Here is a 14,636-nt window from a genome sequence, read left to right as displayed (position 1 = left end):
ACCATCCCATCCACACCCAAAATCCCTCCAGACACTTCCTGTGATCCTCAAAACCTCCTGTTGAAAGCCATTTCTGGGAATATGCTCTGCACTGAGGATGCTGTTTTATTTGCCTTGGCTAAAAAAGGCTCCTTTTCCTGGGGTATTTTTGGAAAAAAAGTGATTTTAAATAATCCTGGTGTGCTGTTTGCCTGGGCACACACGCTCCAGGAGATGCTGCAGTGAAAAGGAGTGTGCTGCCAGCCAGGGAGTGGGAAGGAAGGTCAATCACTGAATCTCGGGGATCCAGCATTCCTACTGCACACACAGGCAGGGCTATTTATCCACAAAACACAAATTTTAAAAAGGGCCATTTTTTTCCCATTTCTACCTTGATCCTGGGCTCAGCTGTAACCGCAAATTCTCTTGTGTGTGCACAGAGTTATTGACACTTCTGTAACACAAAGGATAACCCAAAGCTTCTTTTGTAGGAAATTGCCACAAAATCATGGAATTGCAGACTCTTTGGCTCGGGAAGGAGCTGAAGCTCAGCTGATTCCAGCCCTGGAATCACCTCCCACCATCCCAGGCTCCCCATCAGCCTGGCCCTGCACACTTGCAGGGATGATTTAGGCCCCACTTAGCAGCTCTGTTTTGCTAAGAAAAACCCTGAGAGTCAACTCAGTGCTTCTAGCAGGTAATGAAAACCAGTTAATGAATGGGTTTAATCTTGATTTAATCCAAAGCAACTGCTGACAGCTGACAGGAAAGCATCTGTGCTTTCCAAGGAGGCACAAACACAGAGTCTTTATTCAGCTGGGATCATCTATTCCACTTGAATCATGTCAGATCTTAATATATCCACTAATTTTTCCCTGGGATAGCTGTGGAGTCAATATTGTTTGACCTTTCCTTGCCTCCAGGAAGGCTGTGCACGCTGGCAGGGCAGAGAGGAGCTTGTGGAAACTCAATCCTGGGGGATTCAGCTGCCCTCAGAGCCCTGGGGATGCTCCATGGCAGGCAGAGATTGGATTATTGCACTCCCACCTTCCCAAGCAACACCTCCTGCTCTGGCCCGGGCACACACAGGAGTGCAAAACACTTTTATTCATCAGAAACTCTGAGAAAGTGACCAGAAAATTCACCAAGGAATAGAAAAATGCATTGGAAAACTTGGGAAGAGGGCAGTAAAGAGCTTCAGTAATGCTGTTGTGTGGAAGTTTTTAGGCTGGGGGAAATCAAGTTTAAAAGCTGAGCATGATAATCAGGTAAATAAAAGTATCAGAAAATTCACCAAGGAATTAAAAAATTCATTGGAAAACTTGGGAGGAGGGTAGGAATAACATGAGCTTCCCCAAAGCTGTTGTGTAAAACTTTTTAGGGCTGTGGAAATGAAGTTTAAAACCTGAGTGGGATCATCAGGTACATAAAAGCTCCAGAAAATTCACCAAGGAATAAAAAAATACATTGGAAAAATCATCAGGTAAATAAAAGTACCAGAAAATTCACCAAGGAATAAAAAAATACATTGGAAAACTTGGGAAGAGGGCAGGAATAACATGAGCTTCCCCAAAGCTCATGTTGTGCAAAACTTGTTAGGGCTGTGGAAATGAAGTTCAAAAGCTGAGTGGGATTATCAGGTAAATAAAAGTACCAGAAAAATCACCAAAGAATAAAAAAATACACTGAAAAACTTGGGAAGAGGGCAGTAAAGAGCTTCATTAATGCTGTTGTGTGGAACTTTTTAGGGTTGTGGAAAATCAAGTTCAAAAGCTGAGTGGGGTCACCAGGTAAATAAACTACCAGAAAACTCACTATTCAGAAAATTGTAAGGAAAAAAATTATAAAATAATATTATAAAATAAATTTCACAGAGTCATGAAATTCAAAGACTAAAAAAATACATTGGAAAATGGCAGGAATAACATTTACTTCTCCAAAGCTGTTGTGTAAAACTTTTTAGGGTTGTGGAAAATCAAATTCAAAAGCTGACTGAGGTCATCAGGTACAAAAACTATCAGAAAACTCACTTTTCAGAAAATTGTAAGAAACTGTCACAAAACCATGGAATTCAAAGAATAAAAAAAATCCATTGGAAAACTTGGGAAGAGGGTAGGAATAACATGAGCTTCTCCAAAGCTGTTGTGTGAAACTTGTTAGGGCTGGGGGAAATTAAGTTTAAAAGCTGAGTGGGGTCATCAGGTACACAAAAATATCAAAGTATTATTTTCCTGATGTCTGGATACAGAGATTATTGGGGAAAAAACCCCTAATCCACAACTTTTCCTTTCCCATTGACCTGCAAGTGAGGCAGAGGTGCAGGGAATGGGAGCTGCAATGAGAAATACAAGGGCAGGCTGGTTTCTCTGCCATGGGCTGGGGTTATTCTGCTCAAGGAAAACACAACCAAGAAATCCTGCAGTGCATCTGAGCCTTCATGGTAGCTCAGTGTAAAACTGGAGTGTGCTCTGGCTCATTAAAGACTTTTGTATTGGTAATACACAAAATGTTGGGAGAAGTGGTTATTTTAATCACAGAACAGTGGAAGAAATTTAAACAAATAACTGAGTGATAATCACAAATTTGTGTGATGCAAACTCAATGCCCCCACATTTTATAAAGCTAACTTTGATCTTTTTTCCAATAACATTTAATTTAGGCTCTCTTTGTCTGAACACATTTATTTCATAGCAATCTCAATGCATTTCTTTGTGACCATTCCAGGGCAAAGCAAAAAAAAAAATAAAATCCAATAAACTAAGAAAATAAACAAATAAAGTAACTAAAAGTTTGGATTTGGGTTTATGTTCTTGGGTTTTTTCCCACGTGAGAAATGTGAGGGATCCATAAAAGCTGGAGAATGTCAGTGATAGTGAACACAGAACCTTCATGGGCATAAAAATGAGTTTAGAGCTATTGATGGTCACATGAATCAAGTTTACTTGGAAAAGAATCACAAAATCATGGAATGGTTTGGGTTGGAAGGGATCTAAAGCTCATCCAGTTCCAATCCCTGCCCAGGAACATCTCCCACCATCCCAGGTTGCTCCAAGTCCCAGTGTCCAACCTGGCCTTGGGCAGGTTCAGGGATCCAGTGACAGCCACAGCTGCTCTGGGAATTCCATCCCAGCCATAATTTACTTGGAAAAGAATCACAAAATCATGGAATGGTTTGGGCTAAAGGGATCTAAAGCTCATCCAGCTCCAACCCCAGCCCAGGGACACCTCCCACCATCCCAGGTTGCTCCAAGCCCATCCAGCCTGGCCTGGGACACTGCCAGGGATCCAGGGGCAACCCCAGCTGCTCTGGGAGTCCCATCCCAGCCCCTGCCCACCCTTCCAGGCAGGAATTCCTTCCCAAAATCCCACCTACATCACCCCAGACCATCTTGTGCTTGAGGAACGACTCCTGGACGTTTTAGAGCAGAAGGAAGGAGCTGAGACAGAACTCCCTGCACGTCCTGGCCAAAGAGCACCAAAGCCCAGCCCAGCCCCTGGGGTGGCCTTACCTGATGTAGAGAACTCCACTTTGGTCCACCCTCCGCTGCCAACCAACGGGAACTTGCACTGCTGGTGGCCCTCCATCCGTGTCCCCTCCGTCACACTCCTTCCCACCATTCATTTTCCTGTTTCTGGTTATGAGTCTTCAGAGATATCAACAGGAAGGTGATATCCTTTTACTACATGTCATCCTGGCCTCCCAAAGCAGGCCCTGCAGCACAGCTTCCCCCAAATCCTACAAAGTGCATCGGGAGGCTCCAGCTCAGTTTGAAACCAAGTCCTTAAAAGTGGCCATTTTGGTTAATGAGTCACTTTCCCATTATAATCCACATTAAATATGCAATGTTTAACTCCTTATATATTCATAAGGATGAACTATATAGATAAAAATTAGTGCTTCCAACTTGGGAAAATCATAATTCACCAATCCTTTGTTACCTGTCAGAAAGGAGAATGGGGAAAAGGAGAATTTCTAGTTCAACAGCATGATGGCTCCAAGCTTGATGACTGTCTAAGATAACTTGTGTTTTGTGAAAGCTCGTCTCATTTTTATAAATATGAGTCAGATCCAATACCTCCAGGTATTACACCCTTTATATGCCACATTCTTTTTGTTTTCTTTTTTATCTTCTGGTCATGATCCAAGTTGTCTTCTTGAGGTTCTTTGCTGACTCCTTGGCTCCAATCAAACAGCCTGAAAGACAAAGATGTGGGAAACACGTGAGCTCTCCTCTCCAGCCTTGCAGCCCAGTGCAGCACCTCAGGGAGATGTTTACAGCTGCAGCCATTTCCAGAGCTCCAAATCAAAGTTTTAAATGTCAATGGAACCATCAAAACAAGGCTCAGAGCAAACAGAATCCTGCCAGCATTTTCTATTTATACGTGGATGTAATTGAGCTACATCTTAAAAGCTACAAGAGTGCAAGTGCTGTTAAATAGTTGATGTGGAGTTTGGGTGAATTAAGGGATGCATCTTTTCACTGAATATTTTCACATATGCTTCTGTTCACAACCATCACAGATGACTAAATTAATGCCCTTTAAAAATTGTTTAGAAAACTGAATGAATTTCATATGAGGGAAGCTGCTTCCAGGCTTTGGTAATATCCATAAAAATGCAAACCTCCTGCATTTCGACTGAATTAAAATATTCATCCCACCAAAAAACTGGGTAATAAAAAGGGAAAAGCCAGCAGCAGTGACTGATCTCTGAATACCTTTGAAACAATCTGAATATCCTCAGGAATAATTCCCCTCAGAGATTTCCTCTCGTGACAGAAGCTGAGTCATTCCCCCCAAAATAGTTTTTTCAAGCTGACCAGGTGAGACTTTACACTTGAGACTGGACATTTTATTAAGGTGAGACAAATGTGGAATATGGGATTTAAATAGTAAATACACCAGAAAAAGGCAACAATCCTAAATCCAAATATAGGATGGCATGCATGACTGCCGTAGCAACCTCATTAGGAGAGTTTATTTGGAATCAGGTGTCAATCCTGCCTTATTCCCAACACTAACATTATGCCAACATGTTAAAACATAATAAATGTCATAGACCTGACTGATTTTAATTAGAAAAGGGTTTTTTTTTAAAGCCAGAAATGGAACATAAAGACATTTCTGCAATAACACCACATTACATCTATATTTAACAGTAATAACAGCTCCTTCCTTCAAGACCACTAAAGGAAGACTACAGAGGCATAAATATAGTCCTGGAAAATATTCCCTTAAGTACCCTCATGCAGAACATTCCCTTTAGAAGTGCTGCTTAGAAATGTAAAGTTCCAAATGCTCCAAAAACAAAAAAAAACCTCACCAGGGTATTTCCAAGCAGGCTGTGGATAAAAGGAGCTGGTTGGCCAGACCCCCTTCACTCAAGGGCTGGAATCTAAATTGGCCAAAGGCTGGAATCTTGGATGGTGCAGGAAGGTTGAAAAACCATAAAGAAAAACTTTATAAAATCAAACCTGCTCTGTTATATCAGGAGCTGGCCTGTCATTGCTTCCAGGGCAAGCTGGCACTCTGCAGGTTCCCAGGTGAAAGCAATCCTGGTGTGAGCAGGTCCTTAACACAACAATCTATGGCTGGGTGAAAACAACTTACACCTGTATAAAGTGGCTTTGATTATTGCTGGGTGAAAAACAACTTACACCTGTATAAAGTGGCTTTGATTATTGCTGGCTGAAAATCAACTTACACCTGTATATAAACTGGTTTTAATTATTGCTGGGTGAAAAACAACTTACACCTGTATATAAACTGGTTTTGATTATTGCTGGGTGAAAAACAACTTACACCTGTGTATAAACTGGTTTTGATTATTGCTGGGTGAAAAACAACTTACACCTGTATAAAGTGGCTTTGATTATTGCTGGGTGAAAAACAACTTACACCTGTGTATAAACTGGTTTTGATTATTGCTGGGTGAAAAACAACTTACACCTGTGTATAAACTGGTTTTGATTATTGCTGGGTGAAAAACAACTTACACCTGTGTATAAACTGGTTTTGATTATTGCTGGGTGAAAAACAACTTACACCTGTATATAAACTGGTTTTGATTATTGCTGGGTGAAAAACAACTTACACCTGTATAAAGTGGCTTTGATTATTGCTGGGTGAAAAACAACTTACACCTGTGTATAAACTGGTTTTGATTATTGCTGGGTGAAAAACAACTTACACCTGTATATAAACTGGTTTTGCCTATTCCTGGGTCATAAACATCTTACACCTTTATAAACTGTTTTTGCTTATTCCTGAGTGAAAAACAACTTATACCTGTATATCAACTGGTTTTGCCTATTCCTGGGTCAAAAACAACTTACACCTTTATAAACTGTTTTTGCTTATTTTTGGGTGAAAAACAACTTACACCTGTATAAAGGGGTTTTGATTATTGCCAGGTGAAAAACAACTTACACCTGTATAAAGGGGTTTTGATTATTGCCAGGTGAAAAACAACTTACACCTGTATAAAGGGGTTTTGATTATTGCCAGGTGAAAAACCTTATATAAACTGGTTTTGTTTATTCCTGGGTTAAAATCAACTTACACCTTTACAAACTGTTTTTGCTTATTCCTGAGTGAAAAACAATTTACACCTATATAAAGTGGTTTTGCTTATTGCTGGGTTAAAATCAACTTACACCTTTATAAAACTGGTTTTGCTTATTGCTGGGTGAGAAACAACTTACACCAGGATATCAACTAGTTTTGCCTATTCCTGGGTCAAAAACAACTTACACCTTTATAAACTGTTTTTGCTTATTCCTGATTAAAAAACAACTTACACCTGTATAAAGTGGTTTTGTTTATTGCTGGGTGAGAATAACTTACACCTGTGTATAAACTAGTTTTGCTTATTCCTAGATGAAAATCAACTTACACCTGTATATCAACTATCTTTGGTTATTGCTGGGTGAAAAACAACTTACACCTGTATTTCAACTGGTTTTGATTATTGCTGGGTGAAAAACACCTTACACCTGTGTATAAACTGGTTTTACAGATTGCTGGGTGAAAAACACCTTACACCTGTATTTCAACTGGTTTTGATTATTGCTGGGTGAAAAACACCTTACACCTGTGTATAAACTGGTTTTGCTTACTCCTGGGTTAAAATCAACTTACACCTGTATAAGCTGCCTACACACCTTAGACAGAAAAATGAAAACTATCTCTCACCACCAACTTCTCCTGCATCAGGAGTTTGAGTGACCAATCAGTACAGAATAATAACTTGTAAATTACCAATAAAGTAATTGGCAATGAAGCTCCTGACCAATTGGAGCCACACATGAGGTCAGCAGAACTGTATGAAAAGCAGTTGTGTGAATAAAGAATGGGCTTTTCCACCATGCAGAAAATGGGGTCTGTGTGATTTATTCCCATCCGTGGAGGCTTCTCCCAACCTCAATGAGTGTGATTTCAGCCTTCCTGCAGGCTGGAGGCTGCTGGAGTGGGCTGGCCCTGCTCTGCAGGATCTGATCCACGTTCCCAAGCATCCCAAGGGCTGCAATCCTCGGCCAGCCCAGGGTGGGGAAGGGACAGGGGCTGGTGAGCTCCTGCCCCACCAAGGTCACCCAGGATGTCCCACGGACACCTTGTCATGCCACAATCCACCCTGTAATCCCTCAGGCTGCCACACAGCAATAGGATTTGGAGAGCTCTTGGCAACAGTTCAGGGCTCACTCAGGTTTTCAGTTCAGAAATTTGGGGGTTTGAGAGGTTTTATCCTGATTAAGGAGGGAGCAGATGAGGTTTCATCAAAAGCAGGCCAGAATTTCCATGCTGAAATTCCATCATAAGCCACACATGGGAAGTCCCTGGGTGTTATTTAATTAATTTAATAACACCACACAACTCCAAGCTCTACTGGAGCAGAGATTTACAACAACACGACAAGAAGGAACAGCCTCAGGCTGGCCCAGGGCAGCTCAGGGGGGCACAGCAGGAATTTCCCCATGGAAAGGGGGCTCAGGGACTGGAGCTGCCCAGGGAGGTTTGCAGTGCCCATCCCTGGGGGTGTCCCAGCAATTCTGGAGGTGGCACTCAGGGCTGGGGACAGGGTGGGCATGGGCACAGCTGGGACTTTGGGACCTTGGAGCTGTTTTCCAGCCTCATTTCTGGGATCCTGAGCACCAGAATCCCCAAGGCTTTTCCCAGAGGGAATATCCATCAATCCAACCCCAGCAGCAGAGGTGTCCCTGCCCCAGCCCCTTCTGGCAGGGAATATTTTGTGTTCCCCCACAGCCCCAAAACCCTCACATTGACAACAGAAAAGGAGTCCTAAAAGGAGCCCCATTTTTGCATTTTGGGGGGGAAATTCTTCCTGGCAAGGGTGCTCAGGCCTTGGCAGGAGCTGCCCAGGGAGGTTTGCAGGGCCCATCCCTGGAGGTGTCCCAGGAATTCTGGAGGTGGCACTCAGGACAAGGTGGGGATGGGCACAGCTGGGACTTTGGGATGTTGGAGCTGTTTTCCAACCTCATTTCTGGGATCCTGAGCACCAGAATGCCCAAGGCTTTTCCCAGAGGGAATATCCATCAATCCAACCCCAGCACAGGTGTCCCTGCCCCAGCCCCTTCTGGCAGGGAATATTTTGTGTTCCCACACAGCTCCAAATCCCTCACACCGACAACAGAAAAGGAGTCCTAAAAGGAGCCCCATTTTTGCATTTTGGGGGGGAAATTCTTCCTGGCAAGGGTGCTCAGGGAGGTTTGCAGTGCCCATCCCTGGAGGTGTCCCAGGAATTCTGGAGGTGGCACTGAGTGCTCTGGGCTGGGGACAAGGTTGGGATGGGCACAGCTGGGTTTCCATGGTCCTGGAGGGTTTTTCCAGCCTCAGGGATCTGGGATTCTGTGACTGCAGAGCCCCCTCACCCCCTGATGGACCACTTGCCCCTTACCCCTTCCCCAGCACTCTCTGAAGTATTTTGGACTGGGATGCAAAGGAGTTGGGTTTTGGACCAAGCCCAAAGGACCCTGGACACTGGAAGGAATCCAAAGGGCTGATTTCCATTTATTCCATCACGGAATAAATCCCTCTCCTCAGTGATCTCCTGGCAGCTCCAGACAAGCCCTGTTATCTCACCACAGCTTCCCACATCCGAGGCAGTGACTGCTTTCTGCCCCGTGCCAGCACATCATGTTCAGATTTGTTTTGCAGTCCAGTTCCATTAGGATATCCTTCAAAAGATTTCACTGCACAACTATGCAAAACTGCACGGAATTCCTTCCCCCTTTAGCCCCCTCATCCCCTTCCCCACACGGAAAACTTCTCCTTCATTTTCATCTGCTGCAAGTGTGGTTTCAATTTTTAATGGGACTCTCTCCCTTTTCCTGAAATGTTGGATTTCAGGCAGCCTCTTTGCACACTCAGCTGCTAATATTTACTTTAACAATTTCTGAGTCAAGTGGGAAAAACAGAAAAACTCGATAGGATGTAAGAAGAAATTTAAATTAGATATTAATTGTCTGCATTCCAATCTGTTACTTATGATATTAATAATATTTATTTTATTAGTAAGTGGATGTTGAGCCAATTAAGACAAATTTTGACAGGTTGATATTGCAAATCATGGAATGGTTTGGGTTGGAAAGACCTTAAAGCCCATTTTGTGCCATCTCCAGGGACACCTTCAGCTATCCCAGGTTGCTCCAACCCTCTGAGAAACACATTTTTTCCTATTCAAATATCATCTAAATCTCTTCCTTGTCCTCCAAATACTTTTGGTGCTCCAATCCTTTTTTCTGACATGAATTTGAAGTGCCCAACAACTCCATGGATCACAAAGGGGCTCCACAATCCCAGCCTGGCTCTCTGAGGCACAAATCCCAGTCCCCACCTATGGAATGGCCACATTTTGGATATAAATCTTTGCAGACGTTTAGAAAAAACACCAAACACTGCTCAGATACACAAATTACAATCTCATTTTTGAGATATTTCCTTTCTAGCACTGAAAAACCTCCAAAATGAGAAATGCTCTCAAATCACAGTCCTGGGGTTTCAGAACTAATAAGGAATTTTAGCTTCTTAAAAAGCATCACTTTCAAAGCACTCAGTGAAAAGGAGTTTTTATTTAGTTACCACTTGCACATTATTAATCTGTTTAAGTCTATCAAAGCAATTAGCCAGGATTTTCCTGTATCATCTAATTAGATACAAATGTTGCATCATTTTTGGGAATGCTTTCCCAGTTTGAAAAGCAGCATTCTCCTGACTAATTAGATCAGTGGTGAATACTTTATGAGGGCCTATTTTTAGGCCAGTGAGTCAACAAACAAAAGTGCCTGAAGTAGGAAGGAAACCTTGAATCCTTCAGGATTCTTCTCCTTGGGGTGGTGTCCAGGGCCATGGCACAGCTCTACACAGGATTTACTCATGGTTTACTCACGATAAACATGATAGAGTTGTGATATATCTTGAAAACACATCTCACTTGTAAATACAGAGTATTAAAAATGCTTCACCACAACCGGAAAATAGCTCTGCACTGAATGACTTCACTAAAATGAGCATTTTAAATTGCCCCTGTGCCAGCTCACTTCACAGTCCAACCAGCTCTGATGCTATTTCTAACTTTTAAAGCAGGTTTTTATCTATAACAAGGTTTAAATTCTCTTATTTTATACCCCTCTTGATGCTGTGGAGTTTTTTAGGATGGGAATTTAACCCCTCCATAAAACAATTCCCTGGAGGAGCCCAAGGGTCACCTGGAGGTGGCACTGAGTGCTCTGGGCTGGTGACAAGGTGGGGACCGGGCTCAGGCTGGACTCAGCTTTGGAGCCTTTTCCAACCTGATGATTCCCTGGCAGCCATCTGGGTGAATTCATAAACAACAAACTCCATAAACAGCCATAAAGAACAAAAAATCCACGAGGATTCCAGGCCTTTGGAATTGCTGGCCCTGTTCTCCAGAGCCAGGAGCCCCCTGGATGTTCCCCAGGGATGGGAAATTCATTTTCCCAGGCCTACAAAGGAGTCACTTCACTATAAACACTACATTACACAATAAAACAAGAAGAAAATTATTTTCATGGAGAAAATCGGATTTATCTGCATGGAATCCAGCTGATCTTTAGGAGCATGTCACACAAATCCCTTTCCTTGGAGCATTTTGGATCAGGGTGCTGTTAAGTGATCAGATAGAAATCTGGTATCAGTGATCAGAAATTTGATATCAGTGATCAGATATAAATCTGATATCAGTAATCAGATATAAATCTGATATCAGTAATCAAATATTAATATGATATCAATAATCAGATAAAAATCTGACACCTTCCCACCAGGGAAGAATCAGAGTATCCTGAATTTTGGGGATTTAATTGTGCCAGTAAAGTCATCCAAGGCAATGGACAATGGGTGAGCTGGGGAGGAGCAGGATTCCTTCATGGACAGCACCAATCCCTAAAATCTTCTCCCTAAAATCTTCTTTTAACCCATTTTTCTGTGCAATTCCCAAAGCTGGGAGCAACTGAGGCTGTCACCTCCAATGAAAGAATGGATAAAGATACAGAGACCCCTGAAAGGCTTTGCACAAAAAAAGCCAAAAAAAGAGAACAAAATAAAAGGATTTCGTTTTTAACACTCATGTCTGGCTGTTCACTATGGATTTATTAATATTTATTTATAATTTAATCACATATTTATTAGTTCACCCCATGGAAGGTCTTCCAGGCTTTTCACCACATGGAATTTTTTCTTTCCAAGGGGAATAGATCAGAACTGGGCATGTGACCCAGACCTATTTTGTGTCAGCACGATGGCAGCACTCAGATTTTGTCAAAATTAGGGTTAATATTTGGTGTACATCAAAAATCAGCTAAGAATGATGTCACTGTTATCCCAAGCTTTCCTAGGGAATATCATTAAATGGAATATTATCAGGAATATGTTAATGAGAATGGAGAAACTTCACATCCACTTTATTTTAGGGGAATTTGGATAAAGAAATGAGGGATTTTCTTTCAATTCTCAAGTTTCAGCCTTGCAAAAAGCTGATATTATTCAGCACAGTTCTGCAATGCTTTTATAATGAAGATTATATGAATTTCAGGAATCTTTGATAGAGAATGTTCAGAAAATATCAAATAAACTGATGCAGAAATTGAGGAGGAAATAACTATTTGTAAGTGTTCAGCTCTGCTGTACATTGTTGACTCAAGGGGTTACCAGGGAAATGGAAATTTGGGAAAATAAAGATTGAATTTAAAAGGAAAAAAAAATATTTGAACAGAACTCTTAAAAAATTACCATGGAAATTCAATTAGATTAAAAAACAGGAAAAAAAATTCAAGATTTTTGGAAATCTGGGAAAAGGCTCTGAGCGCTGGAATAACAATTTTTGAATAGCCCCAAATCTCCATTAATTCTGAGACCAAAAATGAAGCAATAAATGGCAAAAATGAAACCCATCCTCCCATATTTTCAATGCAGAGGTCTCAATAAAAAACATCAACCTCCTTTGTGCCAGACACCTGAAGCTGAGGATGGAGCAATATTTCAATAATTTGAATTATTCAGCCCGAGTTCCTGTGCAGGAGCATGTCAGAACTGTAGCAAGATTGCAAATTAAACCCATAAATTATGCTTTTGTGCCAAAGTAGTAATCATGTGACTGTACTATTTTTAGACCCTTGGAATTTTTTCTCCAAGTGCCCCTTTTTCAACTGTTTATTGAATTACGTAGCTCTGCTCAGCAAATTCCCTGATGAAAACACACTTAAGGTATTAAAAAATATATGGGAACAATAAAAATCAGCTCTTCAGACCCCTCAGTGCAAACCCTCCTGGCCTTATCTGGCATAAATGGAATAATATTGGAGAGTCTGGACTGCCTCTGGACCCTGAAAATCTGATTAATCTCTCCATCAGCAGATAATTACTGACTAATTGAATGTAGAAGTATTTGGAGAATTTGGCCTCACTATTTTATATGAGAGAGTTTTCTCTGTTTTCTAAGAAAAAAATAAAAAAAGGATGCAAAAGTTCAAGGATTTCTTTTTTAGAAAAAGTGATTTTAATTCTTTTAAATGCCAAATGTTTTCTTCTTGCTGTAGCAGAGATTTATTAGTTATGAGTTTAATCACTTTTTAATCAATCTTGATGAAGATTTGTATACATGACCTTTCCTTCCCCAGCCCCTTTTTCTACTCACACTGCTCTGAGTCAGCTCTTTCCTGAATTTCCCATTTGATTTAAAAACATTCTTGCTCACCCTGCCATCCAAACATCACCTTTGTTTTGCTATTTAAAACCTTTGAAACCACTAAGGCCCATAGAAAATAATGTTTAATGTATTAATGAAGAGCAGGACAGGGGATTGAGATGAAAATAAAAAATCCTGACCTTTTTCCTCATTAAGGATTAGATTGAAGGTGGCTCTGTTCATCTTGTTCACTCCAAGCTGGAAAAGAATCAGTTAAAACACAAAATAAGAATAGTGAGCAACACACCCCACTAAGGACATTAAGATTCCAATATTAAATGACTCTTAATTATTTCTTCATATTTATAAACACTTAGAAAAGGTTTCTTAGGATAAATGATGGAGTAACTATTTCCACTTCTTGTTTTGTACACATTTCATTTCTATCAAACATCACAGCATGGAAAATAGAACCTAATATTTAATAAACTGCCAGTGGATGATTTCTTTTTACAAAATCAGCCTTACTCTATTTAATCTGAATTTTGGCAACACAAATGATCAACATTGTTGCCTACTTTTAAATAAAATTTTGTGCTTCAGGAGGGTCTGGCTGCCCCAAGCCCTTCACTCAGAGTTACTTTTCAGCAAGCCAAGGTATTTTTAGCCCACTAAAAGGAGCCAAGTGCCTCAAAGTTGGTGCCTGTGGATTTTGGGGACGAATTCTCACATAACAATGATCAGATGTGTTCACACCATCACCTTAATAAGGATCAATTCCCTTGGCCAATGAAGTGAGGGGTGGAGTCCCTGCTTCAGAGCAGGGCTGGTGAAACATTCCTTGGAAGGGATTTGCCAAACATGATACATTTATTTTATATATATATATATATACACATATATATTTTATATATATCCAAATAGGATGCATTTATTTTATACATATACATATACATATACATATACATATACATATACATATACATATATATATACATATATATTTTATATATCCAAACATGATACATTTATTTTATATATATATATATATACACACATATATATTTTATATATATCCAAATATGATACATTTATTTTATACATACACATATATATACATATATATTTTATATATCCAAACATGATATATTTATTTTATACATACATATATTTATGTGTATATATTTGTGTTATTTATCCAAATACGACACATTTAGTCTATATATACATATATTTATATGTATATTTATTGATGTTATTTATCCAAACATGACACATTTATTTTATATATATTTATATATTTATATGTATAGTTATTGATGTTATTTATCCAAACATCATACATTTATTCTACATATACATATATTTATGTGTATATATTTCTGTTATTTATCCAAACACGACACATTTATTCTATATATACATATATTTATATGTATATTTATTGATGTTATTTATCCAAACATCATACATTTATTTTATATATACATATATT

The 14,636-nt window shown here is 40.0% G+C and overlaps 1 protein-coding gene across 1 annotated transcript in view; it reads right to left on the bottom strand.

The window, feature by feature from the left end:
• MBD5 (methyl-CpG binding domain protein 5) overlaps positions 1-14,636 on the bottom strand; it is a 129,007-nt gene that overhangs the window by 34,300 nt on the left and 80,071 nt on the right. Inside the window, exons 4-5 of the mRNA XM_058809810.1 lie at positions 13,342-13,399; positions 3,489-4,174 (exon numbers count right to left, since the gene is read on the bottom strand). Coding sequence (XP_058665793.1) covers positions 3,489-3,601 — 113 coding nt within the window. The 5' untranslated portion in view covers positions 3,602-4,174; positions 13,342-13,399. The remainder of the gene's footprint in view (positions 1-3,488; positions 4,175-13,341; positions 13,400-14,636) is intronic.

Source organism: Ammospiza caudacuta, chromosome 8, assembly GCF_027887145.1.
Source record: "Ammospiza caudacuta isolate bAmmCau1 chromosome 8, bAmmCau1.pri, whole genome shotgun sequence".
In the NCBI taxonomy this organism is placed as follows: domain Eukaryota; kingdom Metazoa; phylum Chordata; class Aves; order Passeriformes; family Passerellidae; genus Ammospiza; species Ammospiza caudacuta.
The sequence above is the reverse complement of the archived record's forward strand: the minus strand, read 5'-3'. Positions and strand labels throughout refer to the sequence as shown.